The sequence below is a fragment of the Eptesicus fuscus genome, chromosome 22 (genome assembly GCF_027574615.1).
Source record: "Eptesicus fuscus isolate TK198812 chromosome 22, DD_ASM_mEF_20220401, whole genome shotgun sequence".
Taxonomy (NCBI): domain Eukaryota; kingdom Metazoa; phylum Chordata; class Mammalia; order Chiroptera; family Vespertilionidae; genus Eptesicus; species Eptesicus fuscus.
Window position 1 is genome coordinate 17,140,789 of NC_072494.1, and position 23,774 is coordinate 17,164,562.

A 23,774-nucleotide genomic window follows, 5' to 3' on the forward strand; every position below is an offset into this window, starting at 1 on the left:
GCCGGGACGGCGGCGTTTCCGGTCTCGGCGGTGGCGGGACGGTTTTGAAGCTGGTTGCTGGGCAAAAGCATGTCTCAGGAGCGCGCCGTCTCGGCGAGCGCCGTCCCCCTGGAGGAACTAAGCAGCTGGCCCGAGGAGCTGTGCCGCCGGGAGCTGCCGACTGTCCTGCCTCGGCTCCTCATATCCTTCGCTGTCGCTTTGCACCCCGAGAGGAGAGTGCGGCAGGTGTCGCATCTTTCTCCTCAGCCGGGCCACACCCGCCGCCAGGTCGTGTTGCGTTCCCGCGGCCTGAAATCTCTCGGTTCTTTGTTGGTGAGCGAGACGGAGCCGCGAGGGGACGGAGGGCGAGCGGGGGCCGTGTGCCCGAGAGCCAGGGCATGCCTGGCTTTGGGACTGCTCGGGCTCGCAGAGGTGTCCTCTGCCCCTCGATTGTGGAGGTGGGAGGGGCATTTTCCTCCATTGCTCTGTGCCGTGGAGTTTTTCTGTGCTCGTCACGACTTTTGGACAGGAGAGTGGGAGAGGCAAGGACTCGGACCTGAGCTGTAAGGCGAGACCTGACTCTAAGCTGGATGAGGCAGAGGAGTCACTCTGAGCTATCATCTCTAAGATGCGTGGTGGGTCTGAAGAGTACCTTCCCCAGTATTGTGAGAACTAGAGGTGTTGAAGTGCTCTTCCCCTCCCCCACCTCCTTTCCTAGGAGGAGTTGCTAACTTGTGTTATTGGCTCCATCTGCTGGGGTTGAGTTGCTTGATGCCTCAGTTGTCCAGGTGCTGACCATTCTTTAGTAGTCTCATGCCTTTGTGGTTGTAAATGTGCCTCGAGTACTAGCCTTTCATGTTATTTTGGTAATTTTTTTTTTAATGCTTTTGCGCTCACCTTCAACATAAAACTACACTGAAGAGGAAAAATGACCTTTATTTGAGAGAGTCCCAACACTGTATAAATAATTTTTACAGTTAAAGCCAAATACAAATGTTGCCATCCCATAGACGTCATTGGTCTAGGGCAGTGGTCGGCAAACTCATTAGTCAACAGAGCCAAATATCAACAGTACAACGATTGAAATTTCTTTTGAGAGCCAAATTTTTTAAACTTAAACTTCTTCTAACGCCACTTCTTCAAAATAGACTCGCCCAGGCCGTGGTATTTTGTGGAAGAGCCACACTCAAGGGGCCAAAGAGCCGCATGTGGCTCGCGAGCCGCAGTTTGCTGACCATGGGTCTAGGGCCTAGGCATTAGCACACTCCCACTAGGTACCAAAGCCCTTTGTTAGTCGTTGTGAAGATAAGGAATCTCCATCCTCAACGATTTTTGGACTTGGAAATTAAAAAAAAAGAAGGATTTTGACTTGGGAAACAAGAAATAGTTATCCTTCTCAAAGACATGTCCTGGGTCTTTAATATGATTCAGGCAGGATGGCAGGCTTTGGAGTAACAGATAAGGAACATGGTTCCTCTTCTTCCCCTCAAACTTACAGGGGAACCTCAGTAATTGAAAGTCAACATTCCCACCTGGTTTTGCATCTCACACTTAACATTCAGAAAGACCCAAACCTGTTCTTCCCCGTTTTCTTCATTGAGATACGGCAGGTCCTAGAATAACTAATTTCGTTCAAAGTCATTTCAATTATAAAATAGGAACTTTTGTTTAGATCAGATGGCCTATGAAAAAAGTGGTTTTGTTATATATCATGTTGCTTTAAATCACAAACTATTGATAAATTAAGTGAGGACTTAATTGTAAATGGTTTCACAAACCTTGAATCCTCACATCTAAACAGCAAGTTTTTTTTGTCTCTGACTTCAAGCTGTATCTTGAATGCATCCACTTATCTCCATCCCCAGTTGCTATCACTTTATTCTAAACCTCCATCACCTCTCACCTGGACTGTTGTTAATAGCTTTCTTATGTCCTCTTCTAATCCATTCTCCAAAAATAGTTCTGGGTGAAAGAATTGTCATTTCCTTTTTAATCCCCCACCCCAAACTTATCTAAGGCCCCATGTAATCTAAGCCTTGCCTTTTCCTCCTTGCCTTTTCCTCCTGCTCACCACGAAGGCATGACGTTCTCCCACCTCTAGGTCTTCATGCTTGCTACTCCCGCAGCCTCCTTTGTTCTCCAGCCTTTTGTGCAGCTCATTATTCGGGTCTTGGCTCAAATTTTACCTCACTGGGCCCTTTTCAGAGCCCTCAACTTTAGATAGTTCCCACAAACCAAATCTGCAACACTTTTATTACTTTGTCCTGTTTTCTAAAGAGCACTTTATCATTAACAGAAATCATTTTGTTTGTTTTGTTTATTTAAAAAAATGTTTATTGCTTTCAGAGAGGAAGGGAGAGGAAGATAGAAACATCAATGATGAGAGAGAATCATTGATCGGTTGCTTTCTGCACATCCTCCAATGGAGATCAAGCCTGCAACTCGGGCACGTGCCCTGACTGGGAATTGTACCAGTGACCTCTTGGTGCACAGGGTGATAATCAATCCACTGAGCCACACTGGCCTGGCAATAAATATATGTTTTATAATTTGATTACTCTTAGGATAATTTACTGTGACATATTTTGTAAGCTCCTGTTATGTGCAGAAGAGTTTCAGTCTGGTAAGGTTGGTAAGAAAGGTGTGAAAATAATATGAAAAGATAATATGAAAAGAAGATAAAGTGGTGAGTGACTTAAGACAGCTACAGATAAAGTACTATAGAAATGCTGAGGAGGGAGAAATTGCTTTCCTGCCTGAGAAACCAGAAATCCATGGCTTATTGTAGCACTGTTTGTCAGCTGTCAAAGATATTTTATCTAATAGCTTAGGCAAGAATATTCCTGGAGTGATTTTGAAAATATTTTCATATTGTTTTTTTAAATCTAAAAGCTTTAACTTTTTATTTATTTTTTATTTATTTATTTTTTATCATCACCTGAGGATATTTTTTTCCCCATTGATTTTTAGAGAGTGGGAGAGGGCGAGACCAGGTGAGAGAGACACATTGATTGGTTCCCTCCCACATAATACCTCTGACCAGGGCTGGGAGCCTGCAATTGAGGTACGTGCCCTTGACCAGAATCAAACCCGGACCCTTCAGTCCACAGGCAGACGCTCTATCCATTGAGCCGAACCAGCTAGGGCAAGTTTTAACTTTTTAAAAGCAAAATTATGCCAGTAATTTGAGTCTAACTGATTATTGCTTAAACTTCAAGAATGGTCCTTTTAAATTTGTTTTCAGTAGTGAACATCCTAATAGTATGATTTTCCTTAATTATTTTACTCCATGTATCAACATTCTGACAGTTGGATTGAGCATATTCGTAAGTCAGACTATCTTACTGTATGATTTATTTTGATGTTAAGATGTGAATCATTATCAGTAGAGCATTGTATTCCCTTCAAAATTAATCTTTTCCTATTGTCCTGCTACAGTCTCTGTAACTTTCAATTACTTAAAATGCCCAAATTTCTTCTAATTACAGTACTTACAGTTTTAAATTCCATTTTTGATAGCTAGCAAACATATTCTGTTTAATAATGTGTGTGTAAGCACAATGCAAACTTTAAATGTCAGTTGTTAAACCATGGTTAACCCCAATGAAACAACTTGCAGTCTATTGCTTTCAGCCTCTAACTGTGAGGCTGAAATAAAGCTGCTATTTTGAGTAGCTTTAGAAAATAATTTCAACCCGGGCATGTCCTCACCGGGAATTGAACTGTGACCTTCTCAAGCACTGAGCCACACTGACCGGGCCAGTTCTGTAAACATTTTTTATGGTTTTTAAATAATCTCTTAAGAATCATTTACAGATCCTATTCAGTAAAGGTACCCACATCCATTAAGTGGGCCTCAATTGCTGGACATATTTTTCCTTTTTTTGTTAATATTCCACTTAATAGTTTCTCTACACAGGTTATGGCATTTGTAACTGTACAATGCTTTCTGTTCGTTGTGCTTACATATTTTCCCATTTGGTAAGAGCAATGATCTTTGTTGTCTGACATGATTAATATTCCTACAAAATGTGTTACTGTTTTGCTTTGTAGAAATTCTGAAAACCATTGTACAAATGTTTTTACCTCATATGAACCACCTGACATTGGAACAGACTTTCTTTTCACAAGTGCTGCCAAAGGTACAGTACTATTAATCAATGTGCAGGATACAAAACAAAGGCTGTTAAAATCTAACCTCCGTTTTAGAGCATTCTTAATTGTGGCTTTTTAAAAAATATATCAAACATATTTGTCATACAGATAAAGTATTAAAAGATAGATCTCATGTGAGAATATGGTGGTGGGAAATGTCTGGCTTGAGGGCCACATAAGGCCTTTAAAATCATTTGGTTTGGCCCTGTCAGGGCATTAGGGGTGAGTTAATTAAATGTTTTGGCCAAATATAGCAGGCTAATTTTTAAGTTGATAAGTTTGTATGACCTGAGAATGATGCTATAAATATCCAAATGGCCCTTGGCATAAAAAAGCTTCCCCACCCTGTATTAGAGTAGGCGATTAATAACTATTTTCAGATAATAGGAATCCTTTACTAATTGAATTTAAATTATTTGCAGTTAGTTTTAAATGCTCTTGTATTTTAATGCTATTAAATGAAAATTTGGGATATGTGATAAAGGTAGTGAGTCCCTTTGTTGTGTCTTCTCTGTAGGGTTTATTAGTAATTATTAAATAGCACTGTCTGAAGAAATGGACCCAAGGTTTATTAAAGAAGTCTTAGGATAAAAAAGGCTGGAATACTGGTAAAATCAAATAACTAAGAGAAAACATTATATTTACAGACTATATTATTACTTTTTAGATGCATGATATACTTTTTCTCTGAAAAGCCATCTTTTTTTTTTATAGAATTAAAAGTACTTTGGCACCAAAATGAAATATATTTACAATAACTTATTCTCTTATTAGAATGGAGTTCTAAGTTTAGCTTTGAGGCAGATAACAATCAGAATTCCTTTTACTCATATTCACTTGGTTATTCTGTATCTGAGAAGATTCTTAGGATTTGTTCTTGACCAGCAGGAAAGGTCAGCTGCTGTGTACGTGAAAACAGGAGGAGCATCACAAAAGCAGTGGGAAACCATCCTCTTTAATTACCTGGTCTTGTTGCCGGTGTGCTTATTCCTGCAATGTGTAGGTCATTTAAATAGTTTAGAAAGATCTTAGTATTAAGATCTTAAGGTGGCTTACTTTCACAGACAAAATACTTAGTTCTGAGGTCACATACTATGCCTCTAACCTGGGAACTGTATTTTGAGTTGGTTGAAAAGGGAAACTGGTTAGAATACAAGTGAATAGGAGATTCAGCACAAATTCATTACTCTGCCAGGAATTATCCTTATAAATGCCCACATGAATGTTGATTGGTTAAGACCATCATCTTTTATTATGAAAAAAGTAGCACTTATGTTTGTTACGTCACCAAAAAATGAACTATCAATTTTTTAAAAATTGTTATTAGATTCAAACCACAGAAATGGAAAATAAGTTAATTTCTGTCTGAAGTCTTTTTTTAAGTGACGGTACTGTAAAATTACTATATACAGTCCTCGGGTTACGTTGGACTCGACATACGTCGTTTTGTGGTTACATCGCCATCTCCCATTTATTTATAAAAAACAAAAAGTTTCATCATTTCGATGTATGTACATATGTGCTTTATGTTTTTTATTATTTACCACAAGTAAAGGTCAGGAATTGTTATCTTTCTTTTACATTTTTTTTTAACTGTTTCACTTCATTACTGCTGTGTATGTGCTCCATGTGAGTGACGTAGGTGCTTATGTAGGTGGGTTCCAACTTAATGGGGAAAATTGCGTTACGTTGTGCCGTAGGAATGGATCTCTGACGTAACCCGAGGACCTACTGTATATTATACAGGGTGAGGCAAAAGTAGTTTTACAGTTGTCCATATGGAAAATAGTACAATAATAAATAATACAAGAATAAATGCTGTTTCACATACAATTGTAAACCTACTTTTGCCCCACCCTGTATGTATAACATATATATTCTAAACTTAATTAGGTACAATTGTTAAGCTAGATAATATCCTAAGGGTGTTACTGATGCAAAAATAAATCATCTCATTTTCTTTTAAGGTAGCTTTCCTTTTCTAGTGACTTCTGTTTATAGTAATAACATGCTTTGATTTTACAGACGGTGAAATTATTTGATGATATGATGTATGAGTTAACCAGTCAAGCCAGAGAGCTAACAAGCCAAAACTTAGAAATCCAGACCACTCTAAGGAATATTTTGCAAGTATGTCAAATTTATTAGAAAAGGAGAGACAGAGCTCCAAGAGTGTGAGAATTTTTATACTGATATTCGTTAGCCTTGTATTCTTTATGTGATGGCCTAGTACTGGAATTATGTTTATAGAATTAAAGATGTGAATGCAGAAACATAAATTCTGAAAATTTTCTTGCTGAATAAACATCTAAACTCGTAAAGAAAGACAAATAATTGAGAAAGCAGGCTTACCTGTAATTTCAAAGCATATGGGTTAGGATTCCAACATTTTTATTTTTAACCAAATGACTAGCTAAATGTTCCAGTATTTGTAATTCTGACAGATTGAAGTTCTATGAATGGAGGTACAGAGTGTCCATTTTGTTCACTGCTCTACCCTAGCACTCAGTCTGATAGTTTTTAGATACACAAAAAATATATTCTGAATTAATTGTTTTTCCTTATTCCCAGACAATGGTGCAGGTTTTAGGAGCTCTTACAGGATGTGTTCAGCATATCTGTGCCACACAGGAGTCCATCATTTTAGAAAATATTCAGAGCCTCCCCTCCTCAGTCCTACATGTAATCAGAAGTACCTTCGTACATTGTAAGGTGAGTAAATGGGTCCAGGTACACTTTCAGTGGTCTAGAATCCATGGGCAAAAGGGCTGAGTACAATAGTATTTATATATACAATTTTGTATTCTTGGAATGGACTTTGCTATAGAACTAAAAGCATGTATGTAAATCTTTTAAAATAAGTGACTATAAGGAAGTAATAAAAAGTGGGCTTTTGCCTTTTGTTTTCTTTATCATGTTTCCTTTGTATAAAGAAAGAAGTGATAGGATTTGTGTTGGGTCACAGGGATCCTGAAATAGTTCTGTAATGGCATTGCGCCGTAGGAACAGATCTCCCACGTAATCCACTAAAGACAGTGGATTAGGAGTCATGAAAGGACATTAACCCTTGTTAGTTCATCTCGGTATTCCTGAGGCAGCTTTTAAGTACAAAAGCTGGCTATGATTTTTGCATCCCAGGAAGTTTTGATACTGCTATTTGTTGGGTGAATGAAAAGTGTTAATTAAAGCTTCTCTTTGGTGATAGGGTTCTACATTGTCATGCACCTGACCTAATGTTCTTTATCTCCCTTTTAGTTCTGTATTTGCAGGGTCTAATGTTCTTTATCTCCCTTTTAGTTCTGTATTTGCAGGGTCTTGGAAGTCATATCATTTGATTCATGCTTGCATCTCTTGAAGTACACTGTATTTAATGGATGTTCACTAAACATTTGTTTAATGAGTGAATATGTGATTCAGTGAAAGGCATTAATGATGATCTCTGATAGTATGAGTAAAAGTAAATTTGGCTTTTGAGCTTTTTCTGATTTGCCTCTTCTCTCATTTTTATTTATTTGAGCAGAATAGTGAATCTGTCTATTCTGGGCGCTTACACCTCGTTTCAGACCTTCTCCAGGCCCTTTTCAAGGAGGCCTATTCTCTTCAGAAGCAGCTAATGGAACTGCTGGATATGGTCTGCATGGACCCTGGAGTCGATGAGAACGATGACATTTTGAATATGGTACTTGGTGAGTGAAGAAACTTACTACCCGATATATGATGTGTACTGACTGGACACTGTATATCAGTTAAATTATTGAACCTACCATTGTTTTAATGATTCATGGTATCTTACATGTAAAAAAAAAATCCTACCAGATAAATTTTTAATCTTTTAAATTTTAGAATTTTAAAATTGAGATTTGATGCCTTAACATTAGATTTATATTCAGTTAATGTTTGTAGATAATTTCCCCACAGTGATTAACAAAAAAAAGGTATGCAACTTTGTACCCTCTGAAGTAGTTCAGATTCATCGACAGTGGCTTTAAAGAGTTTTTAAACTATAACTCATAGTATGAAATGTAGTTTGCATTCCTTCTCAGAGCACATATAATTATGGGTATGTTTGTCAATGTGTATATGTGCATCACATTTATTATACATGAAATAAAATCCATATTACATGTGATATATTTTAATTTTTAAAGGTTTGGCTTCACTCACTAATAAGTTATGACCCAGAGTTTGGAAAGCAATACCCTAATGAGTAAAGGCAAAGATTGTATTCATCAGTTCAGTCTGAAGAGTCTAAATTGTTGTTGTGCAGCATATTAGGTACCTTTATTCCATAACAAACCACTCCAAAATCATTGGATTAAGAAAACCACTGTTTTATTTATTCATGATTCTGTGAGTCAGCAGTTTAGATTGGGTTTAGCTGAGACAGCTTTCTCTGTTCCGCTTGGCAAAAGTGGCTCACATGAGTGTGGTCAGTGACCTCACTCACATCTGGCTATTGGAAAAGGCAGAAGTACTGAGCCAGCCATGTGTAGCGTATCATCCAGCAGGCTAGCCGGGCTCTGAGCTGATGTGCCCTCAGGGTTTCCAAGAGCAGCAAAAGCGGGCAACCCCCAATACGTAAGAACTTTTTAAGTCTGCTTGTCTTACACTTATTATTGCTCTGTTGGCCAAAGCAGATCACATGGCTAAGCACAGAGTGTGTGGAAGGGGATTGCCCAAGAGTGTGGACACAGAAGGGGAAGTTATTGTGGCCATTGTTATAAGTAATCTGCCACAGAGTAGGGGCCTTATATGAGAACTGTGCAAATTAGTTCTAATTCTTCCTCGTTATGTTTTCTTTCCTTAGGTTCATTTGGTCATTTTACAGTAGAAATATATATAGAGAATATTTCAATTATAACAGGGTACAACTTTATTCTATTAAACATTTTAATTTTATTTAGGTCATAGGGTAGGTGTAAACTTCAAAAGTTAATTTTCTCTAATTTCTAACAACCTTGAAAATGTGACACTTATCCTATATAATAAAAGGGTAATATGCAAATTGACCCTCATGGCAGAACAACTAGAATGACTGCTTGACCAGTTACTATGAGGCACACTGACCACTTCTCGGTCCCATTGATGGCGCACGGGGAATTGGGGGTGGGTGGCGGGGGATGCAGGCGGCGCCAGGCCAAAGTCCCCACCCCACTAGTCGCCCTACACACAGAGGGTGACCCGTGGTGGGGGCAGGGGTGGGGCCGGTGAGCGGGCAGGAACGGCCGACCTCTTGGTCCTTTTCCCCTACCCCCCGGCCGGCAGGCTCTGATCGCTTGATGGCTAACGGGGAACCAGGGGTTGGTGGTGGAGGGGGTGGGGCTGGCTTCCAGCAGCCAGGAAAGATGGCCCTGATCACAGGCCAGGCCTAGGGACGGTACCTGTGCACGAATTTCATGCGCTGGGCCTCTTTGTTTTCAATAACTATTTTGACACAATTTTTGCAAACTGCATTACCTATTTTAACAAATGTCAAATTGTTCAGTAGATAATTTTAACCTTTTGCACTCGGATGTCGAGTGTGACTCGACACGGTTAGCATTAGAATAAAGGAATCGAGAAAAAAACAAGCGAGTGCAAAGGGTTAAATATAGATGATACTCATGACATTTGAATGTTTTAAGAGTTCTGTTCTTTCTTTGTAGTTATTCATTCATTGTTGGACATCTGCTCTGTTATTTCCAGTATGGACCATGCATTTCATGCAAATACTTGGAAATTTATAATTAAGTAAGTTATTTTCCTTTTACTTTTTGTAATTTTCCATATCTTAAATCTTAATTATTCATATCAGATTGCATTTAAAACAGTTCCTGTAGATGTATATAATGTTCACTGACCCTGCTGTCTGGTAGTCCAGATAATCCTACATAAACTAGTAGCTCCCAAACCAAATTGGACTTTACCCTGCTGCCTCTACAATTAAAAAAGTCTCCCTAGTTAGCTAGTAATCCTATCTAATAATAGAGTAACATGTAAATTACCATCACTCCGCTACGCCCACGATTGGGCGGCGGGAGGCTGGGGGGCAGGACTCGGGGTGGCCTATCCGGCCATTGAGAGGCACGGATCCGCTGCCACTGAGGGGGGCTACCCTGCTGTTGAGAGGCGCAGGGGGCGGGACTCCCGCCCCCTGCGCCTCTCAACGGCCAGATCTGCGGCCGCTTAGGGGGCCTGCCGAGGACACCCGGCTGCACCTCTCAACAGGGTAGCCAGGTGTCCGCGGCAGCCCCCCTCAGCGGCCGCGGACCATCAAAAGTGGGGGAGCTGGGTGCCTGTCTGCTCCGGCACCCGGCCTTTCAGAAGCCTCTGCCGAGCCAGAGGCTTCTGAAAGGCCTGGTGCACCAGCGGACAGGCACCCAGCTCTACCGCGAAAAGCGAAAGCGTGTAGGGGACCCTACACGTGCATGATTCAATCATGCACTGGGCCTCTAGTTCTCAAATAATGGACCATGGTCAGACCCTTAACCACTTGCCTGCTGCTATTGATTAATGGACTATTAAGTATCCTATTTTCAGGCTGAGATAAATTATTAATTATAATTAGAGCTGATATGTAATCCCTTCATTATAGAATTTTGAGTTCAACTTAAATTCTATTTATAAAGTAATTTTAACCTTTTGCACTCGGATGTCGAGATTAAAATTACTCTTTGAATGTATCAATAATTTGAAATATAAAAAAATCCAAATAAATAAGTTTGTATGAAAAGAAACTCCAGTTTTTCATTCTACTGCCGCGCTTTGTAAAATCTGGGGTATTTAAAAAATTAAATCCCGAGTAGAATAAAGGAATCGAGAAAAAAGCAAGCGAGTGCAAAAGGTTAAGTAGAGCATTACAAAGGGTTACTAGGGAGAGTTCCCACAGTGTTCATCAGTTTCTTAGGTGCCGGACGAGATACAGTTGAGATGTAAAAATGGTTAAGAACCTCTACTTTACACACGTGTAATACTTTGTATTAAAGGACAGTGTAGTACTTTCAGGTCTTAGGTGCTTTTGCACTACGAGGCCATTAATTTACCAAGTAACAGCAGAGGTAAGAAGTGTCAGCTCAGATCCATGCTGCATTTTGCTTGAGTCTATACTGAAGTAACTTACTCTTCCTGGACATTTGAGCAATTTGGTTAACTTCTCTGAACCTTAGTTTTCTTATCTGACAATAGGAGTAGTAACAGTGGCACTTTTTTGGTGGGTGTAATAGAGTTGAGTATATAAGGGTGAAATGGTTAGAATGGATGCATAGCACATAGCATGAAGTGTATCATCATCATCACCATTATCAAATATCTTCCACTCTTAACCCCTTCCAATTCACTTTCTACCCAGAATTCAGACTGATCTCTTACAAATGTAATCAGATCACTCCCCATTTTACTAAGAGTAACCACCTAATCCTCTCTGTGCTCTGCCTTCTTCACCAGCCTGTCTCCGCTGCTCTCTCTCTGCTCTTAGCTCCTCAAATGAACCCCACTCTCCTGTCCTGGAACCTTGTCTTGGCTTCTTCCTCTGCTGGGATGCTCCTCCCTGTTCTCTACACCTTGCTAACCCCTGTCTGTTTTTCACTTCTCAGCTTAGGTGCTATGTCTTCATGGTAGCATTCTTTGATTTCCCCACCCTAAGAAGTTAGATTAGACCTTTTCCATCTTCACAGTGACCACAGCCATAGTTAATTATTAATGGTCTCCCTCGGGCTGGCCCACATGCTCTGTACACACAGGGCAGAGGTTGTGTCTTTGTTCACCTCTGTATCCCCAGAGCCTAGCAGAGTGACTGGCACAGAGTAAGATTTCAATTAATATTTTACATGGAGAAATAAAAGAAATCCGTAGCAACTTAAATTGACGTAACTGCTTAATAGGTAAAGTTGGCACATCTTAATTATGTCATGTCTCATATGTGTGCACTGATTTTTTTACATATTCCTTCATCGTATTTTCATGGTCCTAAGTTACTCATGGTGACTGCTCTTTTTACTCATTTAGGCAGAGCCTTAAGCACCAGTCCGTTATAAAGAGTCAGCTGAGACACAAAGAAATCATCACCAGCTTGTGTGAAGACATTCTGTGCTCCTTCCAGTCTTGTTTACAGTTAGCAGAGCAGATGGCCCAGTCAAGGGCACAGGTACGTATGCTCCCACAGCACTTAGATGGTGGCTCTTACTTCCTTTGGCAGTTACTGAATCCAATTTGAACTTATGGATCACTTTACTTCTAAGGGTTTTAATTTATTTCATTTGTGTTTGCTTATTTTTCAGTTTATTAGATGAAATTATGCTCATAATCACTTTTCATCCAGAACATTGCATTAGGCTCCTGTCTGCTCTCATTCTCTCTAGGTTCCACCTGTCCCTCCTCTTTACTTACTTATTGGTTGGTCATTCTCCTCACCATTCTTTCATTCTTTTGTACCCTAAAACAAAAGTCTAATTCTTTAGTCCTATAGACTAAAGCCCATGCAACAGGATAGTCCAGTGGTCGGCAAACTGCGGCTCGCGAGCCACATGCGGCTCTCGAGCCGCGGTTTGCCGCTCTGTTGACTAATGAGTTTGCCGACCACTGGGATAGTCTATAGTGGGAGAGAAAAGAGAAGACCAGAGGGTGCTTGGCCTGGTGGCTGTTTGCACTAAATTATACAAATTCAGCTCATATCAACTGTCTGCAGGTGAAAATCAGGGAATTTAAATTGTAAATTCTCCTATCGTCCAAGCATATTTTAATGTGTTTCCTTATTTGTAAACATTTTGGATTGACTATCCCTACACTATTCATTGGCTGAAATGGAGCTTTGCCATGGTCTGTAGAGATGCTGCATTTTTTACTCTAAATTCTAATCAGCAGCACCCTCTCCTGTTCACTATTGATATTTATTCAAAAATCAAACTATTAAAGTTTTCCAGGTAGTGTTTTAAAAAAATGTCTAGCTAAAAACACTAGAGTTAATTTGTTGTGTGCTATTAATGGAGGGATTATTGATGTATCAGTTTTCCAGGTTGCAGTAGCAAATTGCCACAAACTAGGTGGCTTAAATAAAAACGACATTTATTCTCTTTCAGTGCTAGAGGGTAAAAGTCTGAAATGTGTCAGCAGGTCCTTGTTCTCTCAAAGACAAGGGGGTAGAGTGTGCTCCGTGCCTGCCACTTAGCTTCTGGTGTGGCTGGCGTTCTGTGTAACACTGATCTCTGCCTCCACCATCACATGGTGGTGTCTTCCTGTGTCTTCACATCTTTATATAGGATCCAGTCAGCTGGATTAAGGGCACATCCTATTTCTGTATTACCTCATCTTAACTAATTACATCTGCAGTGACAGTATTTCCAAGTAAAGTTATATTCTGTGTTAGGACTTCAGCATATCATTTTGGGGGACGTTGTTCATTTCATAATAGCCACTAAAATTGACAAGATACTCATTCTCTATTAAGTCTTGAATTCGTTTTCAAAATGAGAATATTGTGTTAGTCTTTTTAGCATGGTCTTTTTTTTTCTTTTGCTCCCTCTTACCTCTAGCATATAGCCTTTTATCCACCAATGATTTAGTTTTTCTATAAAGGTAGGGAAATTTATTTGTAAGGCTCTTTTTAAAAATATATGTTTTTATTGATTTTAGAGAGAGGAAGGGAAAGGGATAAAGATATAGGAAATTGGTGAGAGAGAAACATCCATTGGTTGCCTCCTGTATGCCCCATAATGGGGATTGAGCTGGCAACCCGGGCATGTGCCCCGACTGGGAATTGAATTGGTGACCTCTTCGTTCCTTAGGTTTGTGCTCAACCACTGAGCCACACCAGCCAGGCTATAAGCTTCTTTGATACAAATTTAATTTTCCTCTGTAATTGCTACTTAAAAAAAATACATATTTTTATTGATTTCAGAGAGGAAGGGAGAGGGAGAGAGAGATAGAAACGTCAGTGATGACAGAGAACCATCGATTGGCTGCCTTCTGCACACCCTATACTAGAGATCGAGCCTGCAACCCAGGCATGTGCCCTGACTGGGAATTGAACTATGACCTCCACCTTCATAGGTCGATGCCTAATCATGGAGCCATGCTGGCTGAGCTGTAATTCCTACTTTTACTTTACATTGCTTATAGAAATTTGTATTCTGAAAAGAAACATATTTTATATTTATTGCCTACACTTAGATCTATTGCCTGCTGCATTTAGTCAGTATTTTTAAAAAAGATATATTTTATTGATTTTTTACAGAGAGGAAGAGAGAGGGATAGAGAGTTAGAAACATTGATCAACTGCCTCCTGCACACGCCCTACTGGGGATGTGCCCGCAACCAAGTACATGCCCTTGACCAGAATCGAACCAGGGACCCTTCTATCCACTGAGCCAAACTGGTTTCGGCTAGTCAGTATTTTTCTTGTTTAATTTAAAGAAAGGAAGCATTGGTACTCAATATTTTGAAACATTGGATAATGATCTTCCTTGCTTATGTCCAAGCCCCTTCTTTGTTGGCATTGGGGTGCAAACTTTCTGTTCTGAATAGTTCAGAAAATCAAGATGGGACAGGGTTTACATTATACATTTGCTTTTTGAAAATATCAAAATAAAAACTCTGGCTTTAATTAGTATGTTATGTGGTAATGAAGTAAAACTAGTCTTCTACCAAATCTTAAACAATTTCCCCTTAAATGTGAAAGGAAAATTTAAGGTAGGCAAACATAAGTTGTGTGTCACCCTTCATTCACTTATTGAATATTTCCAGAGTGCTTGTTCTGTGCTAGAAACTAGGCGCTAAGTTAGTCACATTTTCTGCCATCAATAACTTATACTGTAATCTAGCTCAGGAGACAAATAAGCAGGTAATTATATAGAATAGGGTGATCTGTGAAGACCTGGGGGTTGGTTCATGGTGGTAAAGATAGAAACCCAGTCATTAAGTCAGGGAGCTTTCTTGTGCTATGACATCGAAGCTGAATAAAATTTCTTATTTTCTATATAATAAAAGGCTAATATGCAAATAGACTGAACGGTGGAAGGAATAGTCACTATGACGCGCACTGACCATCAGGGGGCAGACGTTCAATGCAGGAGCTGCCCCCTGGTGGTCAGTGTGCTCCCACAGGGGGATTGCTGCTCAGCGAGAAGCTGGGCTCACGGCTGGCAAGCGCAGCGGCAGTGGTGGGAGCCTCTCCTGCCTCTGCAGCAGCTCTAAGGATGTCCGACTGTCGGATGTCCTGGATTGCGAGAGGGCGCAGACTGGGCTGAGGGACCCCGCCCCCCCCCGAGTGCACGAATTTTGTGCACTGGGCCTCTAGTTGAGCATATTAGAAGGTCAGTGAAGGTTCATTTTTAATCCCTTTGTTTATTAATTTCCATAGCACTGTAAGTGTTCAGATTTGTAATGATCAAAGAATGATGAATATTCATCTCACCTATTTCTGCTGAGGAAAACTTACTATTTAAAATATTTTTAATATAGGTCAGAATGAAGGGTCATGTCTAATTAGTGGGTTATTCAATTCCATTATGACTGATTTAATTTAGGTTTTGTTACATAGTTGGAAAGAAATCGAACATAGTTGATTAACATTAAAGTTAAGATATTTTAGCCCTGGCTGGTTTGGCTCAGTGGATAGAGTGTTGGCCTGTGGACTGAAGAGTCCTGGGTTCGATTCCCGTCAGGGGCACGTGCCCTGGTTGTACGCTCGATCCCCAGTGGGGGGGCGTGCAAGAGGCAGCCAATCAATAATTCTCTCACATCATTGATGTTTCTCTCTCCCTCTCTCTTCCTTTCTGAAATCAATAAAAATATATTAAAGATATTTTATTTCATAAATTATTCTCAAAATCAAAGACAATAATGTATCTATGACATAATTTTATGGTACAAATTTAAAGTTCTTTGGATTATAATGTGTATTACACATTTGGGTAACATAACCAATATTTATTGAGCTAAATTGTCTAAGTGTTAGATACTAAACTTTACAGTAACCTTAGTATAAGCCACATTGCAACCCCTCAGAGGTTAAATAATGTTCCCTCGAACATGTAGTAGTTGGGGAGGTGGGGGCAGGATTTCAATCAAGGCAGGATGACTCCATAGTCCCCTAACCGCCCTTTATACACATAGTGATTGTGGAGGTACCCATCATTCAAACAGCTTACCAGTGTAATACACACTCAAAACCCTCATGTGTTACACAGGTACCTAACATGGAAAGTGAAATGCTACTTTCCTGTGCTAGAGAGAACACAGATAAGGTTTCAGTTTATTTTTGAAGGGTTAGGGAATAAGTATTAATAGCATACATTTAAAAAATAATGGGATATTATACATAGTGTTTTGCAACTTGATTTTTTACTTAATGATCTATTTTAGTGCTTACTGTGTCATGAAGGTATTCTCTTTTTTAAAAAAATATTTTTATTGATTTCAGAGAGGAAGGGAAAGGGGAAGAGAGAGTGAGAGAAACATCAATGATGAGAGTCATTGATTGGCTGCCTTCTGCATGCCCCCTACTGGGGATTGAGCCTGCAACCTGGGCATATGCCCTTGACCAGAATCAAACCTGGGACTCTTCAGTCTGCAGGCTGAAGCTCTGTCCACTTAGCCAAACCAGCTAGGGCTGATTCTTTTTTGTTAATCCTCACCTGAGGATATATTTTTCATTGATTTTTAGAGAATGTGAGGGGTGGGGGGGAGAGAGAGAGAGAAGCATTGATGTGAGAGACACATTAATTGGTTGCCTCCTGCACTTACCCCAATAGGACCTGGGATGTAACCTGCAACCCAGGTCTGTGCCCTTGATTGGGAATCCAACCAGAGACCCTTTGGTGGGTGGGTCAGTGCTCTAACCACTGGGAACACTGGCCAGGGCTACCTTATTCTTTTTAATAACTCTGTGCTATTACAGTTTATATGCATACCTTGACTTTATTTAACCATTCTCCAGTTAAGGCATACTTGGTTCATATCAATTTTCACTAGATAAAAAATGTTGCATTGCATACCTTTGCTAGTATTCCTATAGGAATTATATTTTCTTGAAAAATGTTTTCATTCTAAGTATTTATTAAGGGACCTTTTCAGAAAAAATTCTCCTTTACAGGTTAAGCTAATTCCATATTCTATTCTTATATGCTTTCTTATTTCCTTTTTTGAAACAGGATACTGCTGACAACAGGTTATTTCAGAAAACACTCAAATTGTGTCGTTTCCTTGCCAACTCTCTTCTACACTATACTAAGGTAAGGCTTATTTTTTCTAATAAATTATAAGTTAGCATATTTTTATCATTCCTGTCAAGAGCAATCTTATTTTGTCAAGAGTATATTTTTTGGGATTTTGTTTATTTAGTATTGTTAATTGTGAAATATTGAGCATCTGTGAAATTATTTAAGTGGCCACCATCATTGTTCTTCAATTATCTGAAAAATTATCCTCCTATATAATAAAGAGGTAATATGCAAATTGACCCTCACACCCTCACAAGATGGCTGCCCACGACCAGGCCGGCAGGGGGGTTAGTGAGGGATGACCAAATGACTGAACAAGCAGGCTGTGTGGGGTGACCAGGCCAGCAGGGGGTTTAGTGTAGGATAACGAAACGACTGAATAAGCAGGCTGCATGGGGCGACCAGGCCGGCAGGGGGGTTAATGAGGGATGACCAAACAACTGAACAGCAGGCTGTGTGGGGTGATCAGGCTGGCAGGGGTTCAGTTGGGGGCAACCAGGCCAGTAGGGGGGGCAGTTGGGGGAGATTAGGGTGGCAGGGGGCACAGTGAGGGGCAACTAGGTTGGCAGGGGGGCAGTTGGGGGTGACCAGGCTGGCGGGAGGGGGCAGTTGGGGGCGACCAGGCCAGCAGAAGGGGGCAGTAAGGGGTGACCAGGATGGCAGGGGGGGCAGTTAGGAGTGACCAGGCTGGCAGGGAGGGGGCAGTTGGGGGCGACCTGGCTGGCAGCAGGGGGGCAGTTAGGGGCAATCAGGCCGGCGGGGGAAGCAGTTAAGTGTGACCAGGCAGGCAGGCAGGTGAGCGATTAGGAGCCAGCGGTCCAGGATTGTGAGAGGGATGTCAGACTGCCGATTCCAGGATCGGGCCTAAACCGGCAGTCGGACATCCCCCAAGGGGTCCCCAATTGGAGATGGTGCAGACTGGGCTGAGAGAAGCCCCCCCTCATGCACAAATTTTATGCACCGGGCCTCTAGTTTAATATAAACATAAATAAAATTATTTCTGTAATCTCAAATCAATTTTCAGAAAATAATTCAGTTTGTCTTCAAATATGGTTTATATGTTGTTTCTACCATACTTCTAAAATTAGTTTTTTAGAGTTTAAATGTTCATATCTTTAAAACTGTATAATAATTTTAAGAAGACCTGCATATTTGGGAGTCATCAGGAGAGCAGTGATAGTTGAAGATATGTGGATAGAATAGAGTAGTTGTCCAGGGAGATTATTTGTTTGGAGAGATGAGCAGGGAGTGCTTACGGCAGCCAGTTAAAGAAATATCAGTAGTAGTAGATATTAGTGATTAAAATAAACAGAGATTAGGGGTACAACATAGTGATTAGACATTTATGTAACTTATGAAGTGATCACCCTGATAAGTGTAGCCCCCATCTGCTGCCATACTAGCTATCCTTAGCTAGTGTGCTATACTTTGTATCCCCAAGACTACTTTTGTAAGTGCCAGTCACCAACCTCGCTCCCCTCTGACAATCATCAAAATGTTCTTGGTATCTGTGAGTTTTTTTCTATTTTGTTTTTCTATGTTTTTTTTTTTTTTAAATTTTGTTTTTATTCCACATATAAGTGAATTCATATGGTATTTGTCTTTTTCTGACTCATTTTACTTAGCATAATACCCTCTAAGTCATCCATGTTGTCACAAATGGCAAGATCTCATTCATTTTTGTGGCTGAGTAATAGTCCATTGTATATATGCACCATAGTTTTTTATGCATTTGTGTATTGATGGATACTTAGACTGCTTCCATATTTTGGCTATTGTAAATAGTGCTTCAATGAACATGAGTGCATATGTCTTTTTGAATTCACATACTGGGTTTCTTTGGATAAATACCCAGCCATAGAATTCCTGGGTCATCTGGTAGTTCTATTTGTAATTTTTCGAGGGACTTCCATACTGTTTTCCATAGTAGCTTCATCAGTTTATAATTCTAACAGTGCAAAAGGTTTCCCTTTTCTACATGTTCTCGCCAACAGTTGTTTATTGATTTATTGATGATAGCCATTTTAATTTGCATTTCCCTGGTGATTAGTGATGTTGAGCATTTTTTCATATGTCTGTTGGTCATCTGTACTCTTGGGATTTGAAATGTCTATTCAGGTTCTCTGCCCATTTTTTAATTGGATTTTTTGGTGTTAAGTTATATAAGTTATTATATATTTTGGATATTAATCTCTTATTGGAAGTGTCATTAGCAAATATCCTGTCCTCTTCAGTAGGTTGTTTTTTGTTTTGTTGTTATGGTTTCCTTCACTGGGCAAAACTTTCTTAGTTTATGTAATCCCATTTGTTTATTTTTTTCATTTCCTTTGCCCAAGGAGACATATCCATAAAATATTGCTAAGAATGATGTCAGAGAGTTTAATGCTTATGTTTGCTTATAGGAGTTTTATGATTTCAGGTCTTACATGTAAGTGTTCAATCCATTTTGAGTTTATTTTTGTGTAGTGTAAGAAAGTGTTCTAGTTTTATTTATTTTCCCCTGTGTCTGTCCAGTTTTCCCAGTTTTCTTATTGAAGCGATTGTCTTTATCCCTTTGTATATTGTTTCCTCCTTTGTCATAGTTTAATTGACCATATATGCACCAGTTTATTCCTGGGCTCTATATTCTGTTCCATTTAACTGTGTGTTTTTATGCCAGTACCTTGCTGTGTTGGTTACTGTAGCTTTGTAATGAAGTTGCACGATACCTCCAACTTTGTGTTGATTACTATAGTTTGATAAGAGGTTGGATGGTACCTCCAACTTTGTTTTTCTTTCTCAAGATTGCTTTGGCTATTCATGATATTTTGTGGTTACATATGATTATTTGTTCTAGTTCTGTGAAAAATGCCATTAGTATTGTGATAGGGATTGTAGTGGATCTGTAGATTGCTTTGGGTTGTATGGATATTTTACGAGTGTTAATTTTTGCTCTGCATGAGCATGGTATATGCTTCTGTTTATTTGTATCTTCTTCAGTTTCTTCCTTTAATGCCTTACAGTTTTGAGTACAGGTCTTTTATCTCTTTGGTTAAATTTGTTTCTAGGTATTTTTATTTTATTTTTTGCATTTTAGTTTCTTTATTGATTAAGGTATTACGTATGTGTCCTCATCCCCCCATTACCTTCCCAACTTCATGCCCTCACCCCCCTGTTGTCTGTGTCCATTGGTTAGGCTTATATGCATGCATACAAGTCCTTTGGTTGATCTCTCCCCCTTCCCCCACCCTTCCCTACCATCCCTCTGAGGTTTGATGGTCTGATTGATGCTTCCCTGTCCCTGGATCTGTTTTTGTGCATCACTTTATGTTGTTCATTATTTCCCATAGATGAGTGAGATCATGTGATATTTATCTTTCTCTGACTGACTTATTTCACTTAGCATAATGCTCTCCAGTTCCATCCATGCTGCTGCAAATGGTAGGGATTCCTTCTTTTTTACCGCAGCATAGTATTCCATTGTGTAGATGTACCACAGTTTTTTAATCTACTCATCTGCTGATGGGCACTTAGGCTGTTTCCAAATCTTAGCTATTGTAAATTGTGCTGCTATGAACATAGGGGTGCATATATCCTTCTGATTGGTGTTTCTAGCTTCTTGGGATATATTCCTAGAAGTGGGATCACTGGGTCAAATGGGAGGTATTTTATTTTTTGTAATGCAACTATAAATAGGATGTTTTCTTAAATTACTCTTCCTGATAGTTTGTTTTTGGTATATAAAAATGCAACCAATTTCTGAATGTTAATTTTGTATCTGTTACTTTATTGAATTTATTTACAAGTTTTAAATTTTTTTTTGGTGGAATTTTTAGAGTTCTCTATAGTATTCTGTCATCTGCAAATAATGCTAGTTTTACCTTTTCCTTTCCAATTTAAATGACTTGTGTCTTTTTTCTTGTCTAATTGCTGTGGCTGAGATTTCCAATACTACAGGGTTGGGCAAAAGTAGGTTTACAGTTGTTTGTACTGGTATGGAAAAATAATACAATAATTAAGTAATAATGCAAGAATAAACGATTTCACATAGTCACAACTGTAAACCTATTTTTGCTCCATCCTATCTATATCATAAAAGGCCTGTGGTCATTATGCCGACAACAATCAAGGCTCATCTACAACAGGAGGGCACACACAACCTATATAAGGGACACCCAGGGAAACTGTGCCACTGAACCCCTCAGGACACCTACTATACTGGTACAAGGCCACCCTACCAAGACTTGGAGATGTAGCAGCTCTACCTAATACATAGAAACAAACACAGAGAGGCAATCAAAATGAGGAGACAAACATATCCCAAATGAAAGAGCCAGACAAAATCCAGGAGAAGAACCAAATGAAATGGAGATAAGCAACCTATCTCCGTTCAAATGCAACGTTCATTATAAAAACGCTAAATGAACCCAGGGGAAAAACCGATGAAATCAGTGAGAATTAACACAAAAGATAGAAACCATAAAAAACCATTCCAAAATGAATACAATAACTGAAATGAAGAATACATTAGAGTGAATCAACAGTGGACTAGACAAAGCAGAAAATCAAATCAGAGATCTGGAAGACAAGGTAGTCTTCCAAATACCCAATCAGAACAGCACAAAGAAAAAGTAATTATAAAAAATGAGGATAGTTTAAGGGAACACTGAGACAACATCAAACACAGGAACATTTGCACCATAGGAATACCAGGAGAAGAGAGACAGCAAGGAATTGAAAACCTATTTGAAAAAAATAATAACTGAAAAAAGTTCCCAACCTGCTGAAGGAAATAGACACATAAGTCCAGGAAGCACATGTAAAATTATATATAATTACAAGAAGAAAACTAAAAAACACACAAACACATGGAGGCTAAATATTACATGCTACTATAAAATGAATGAGTTAACAAGAGATCAACAAAGAAACCAAAAAAATACCTTGAGACAGATGAAAATAGCAATTCTAAGGGGGAAATTCGTAACAATATAGGCTGTGTCAACAAACAGAAAAAATCCCAAATATTCTAACCTTAGACCTAAAAGAACTAGAAAAGAACAAACCCTAAAGTGAGTAGAAAGAAGGAAATAATAAAGATCAGAACAGAAAATAAACAAAATAAACTCTAAGAAAACAAAATGGATCGATGATACCAAGAGCTGGTTCTCTGAAAAGATAAACAAATTTGATAAACCTTTAACCAGACTCATCAATTAAGAAAAGAGAGGGCCCAAATAAATAAAATTAGAAATAAAAGAGAAGTGACAACTGACCTCAGAAATACAAAGCATTAATAAAACACTATGAACATTTATATGCCCACAAATTAAACAACCTGGAAGAAATGGATAAATTTCTAGATACGTAGAAAGGCTGAACCAGGAAGAAATGGAAAATCTGAACAGACTAATAACTGCTAACAAAATCAAATCAGTAATAAAAATACTCTCAAAAAACAAAGCTGTGGGCCAGATGTCTTCACAGGTGAATTTTACCAAACATTCAAAAAAGAATTAATACTTATCCTTCTCAAAATATTCCAAAAAATTGAAGAGGAAGGAAGGTTCACAAATTCATTTTACATGGCCAGCATTACCCTGATACCAAAACCAGATAAAGACACTACAAAAAAAAGAAAATAGGCCAATACCCCTGAAGAACATAGATGCAAAAATTCTCACCAAAACATTAGCAAATCAAATTTACCGATACACCAAAAAGATTACTAGTATACATCATGATCACATGGCCTTTATTCCTAGGATGCATGGCAGTGTGTGGAATTGACCTTCAGTCTGACTACTGTGACTAACAGAGGCTGTTGTGCAGGGGCTGACTCCACGGGTCAGCAGTTGCTTTAGTTGCATTACAGCCAATAGTATACTTTGCTCTTCGGTGTCATTTGTGGAGCTGGTTAGATGATGCTCTGGTGAGGTCTGAAGCTGGCCAACAGGTGAGTTCGTTTTGGAGCCTCCTGGGAGCGTTCCAGTGCAGGTCATGGTCATTCAGAACCTGTTCCTGGGTTTGGGCCATCTAGTAGGAGCTACAAAGTGATCTGCTGTTGGTTCCATCAGTGCTGGGCCTGGAACCCTTTGGTGGGCAGTAAGATGTGAGCTGAAGCCAGCTGCCATTTTGTGCCAGGTTTATGGCCGATTATTTGAGGTCACCTTCCAAACCAAGGTTGGCCACTGCTTTTGCTAGGCTTAGGGCTATCTGATGGGAGTCACAATGGAAGTCGTTGGAGTAGCGAGGCGGAGGTATAGGGCACACTGAGGCCAGTGCTGCTTTTATGGGGGTTTGTGAGATTTTGGGAATATGTAGAGCACAAACTGAGGCAGGCTGCTTGTGTGGAGGAGCCACTGGAAGAGGTTCCGCAGGGTTTGGGAGGTGGGTAAGGCTGAGAACGGGAACAGTGTTAGCCAGGTTAACGTAGATGGCACTCAGGGTGTGACAAAAGTTGTGACT

The 23,774-nt window shown here is 39.5% G+C and overlaps 1 protein-coding gene across 1 annotated transcript in view; it reads left to right on the top strand.

Annotated features, from left to right (window-relative positions):
• The first annotated feature begins 39 nt into the window (after positions 1 to 39).
• Positions 40 to 23,774, top strand: part of FIRRM (FIGNL1 interacting regulator of recombination and mitosis) — a 42,952-nt gene continuing 19,217 nt past the window's right edge. The window contains exons 1-9 of the mRNA XM_008145822.3: positions 40 to 180; positions 3,266 to 3,305; positions 4,033 to 4,121; positions 6,160 to 6,264; positions 6,706 to 6,846; positions 7,655 to 7,820; positions 9,780 to 9,864; positions 12,118 to 12,256; positions 17,259 to 17,339. Coding sequence (XP_008144044.3) covers positions 70 to 180; positions 3,266 to 3,305; positions 4,033 to 4,121; positions 6,160 to 6,264; positions 6,706 to 6,846; positions 7,655 to 7,820; positions 9,780 to 9,864; positions 12,118 to 12,256; positions 17,259 to 17,339 — 957 coding nt within the window. The 5' untranslated portion in view covers positions 40 to 69. The remainder of the gene's footprint in view (positions 181 to 3,265; positions 3,306 to 4,032; positions 4,122 to 6,159; positions 6,265 to 6,705; positions 6,847 to 7,654; positions 7,821 to 9,779; positions 9,865 to 12,117; positions 12,257 to 17,258; positions 17,340 to 23,774) is intronic.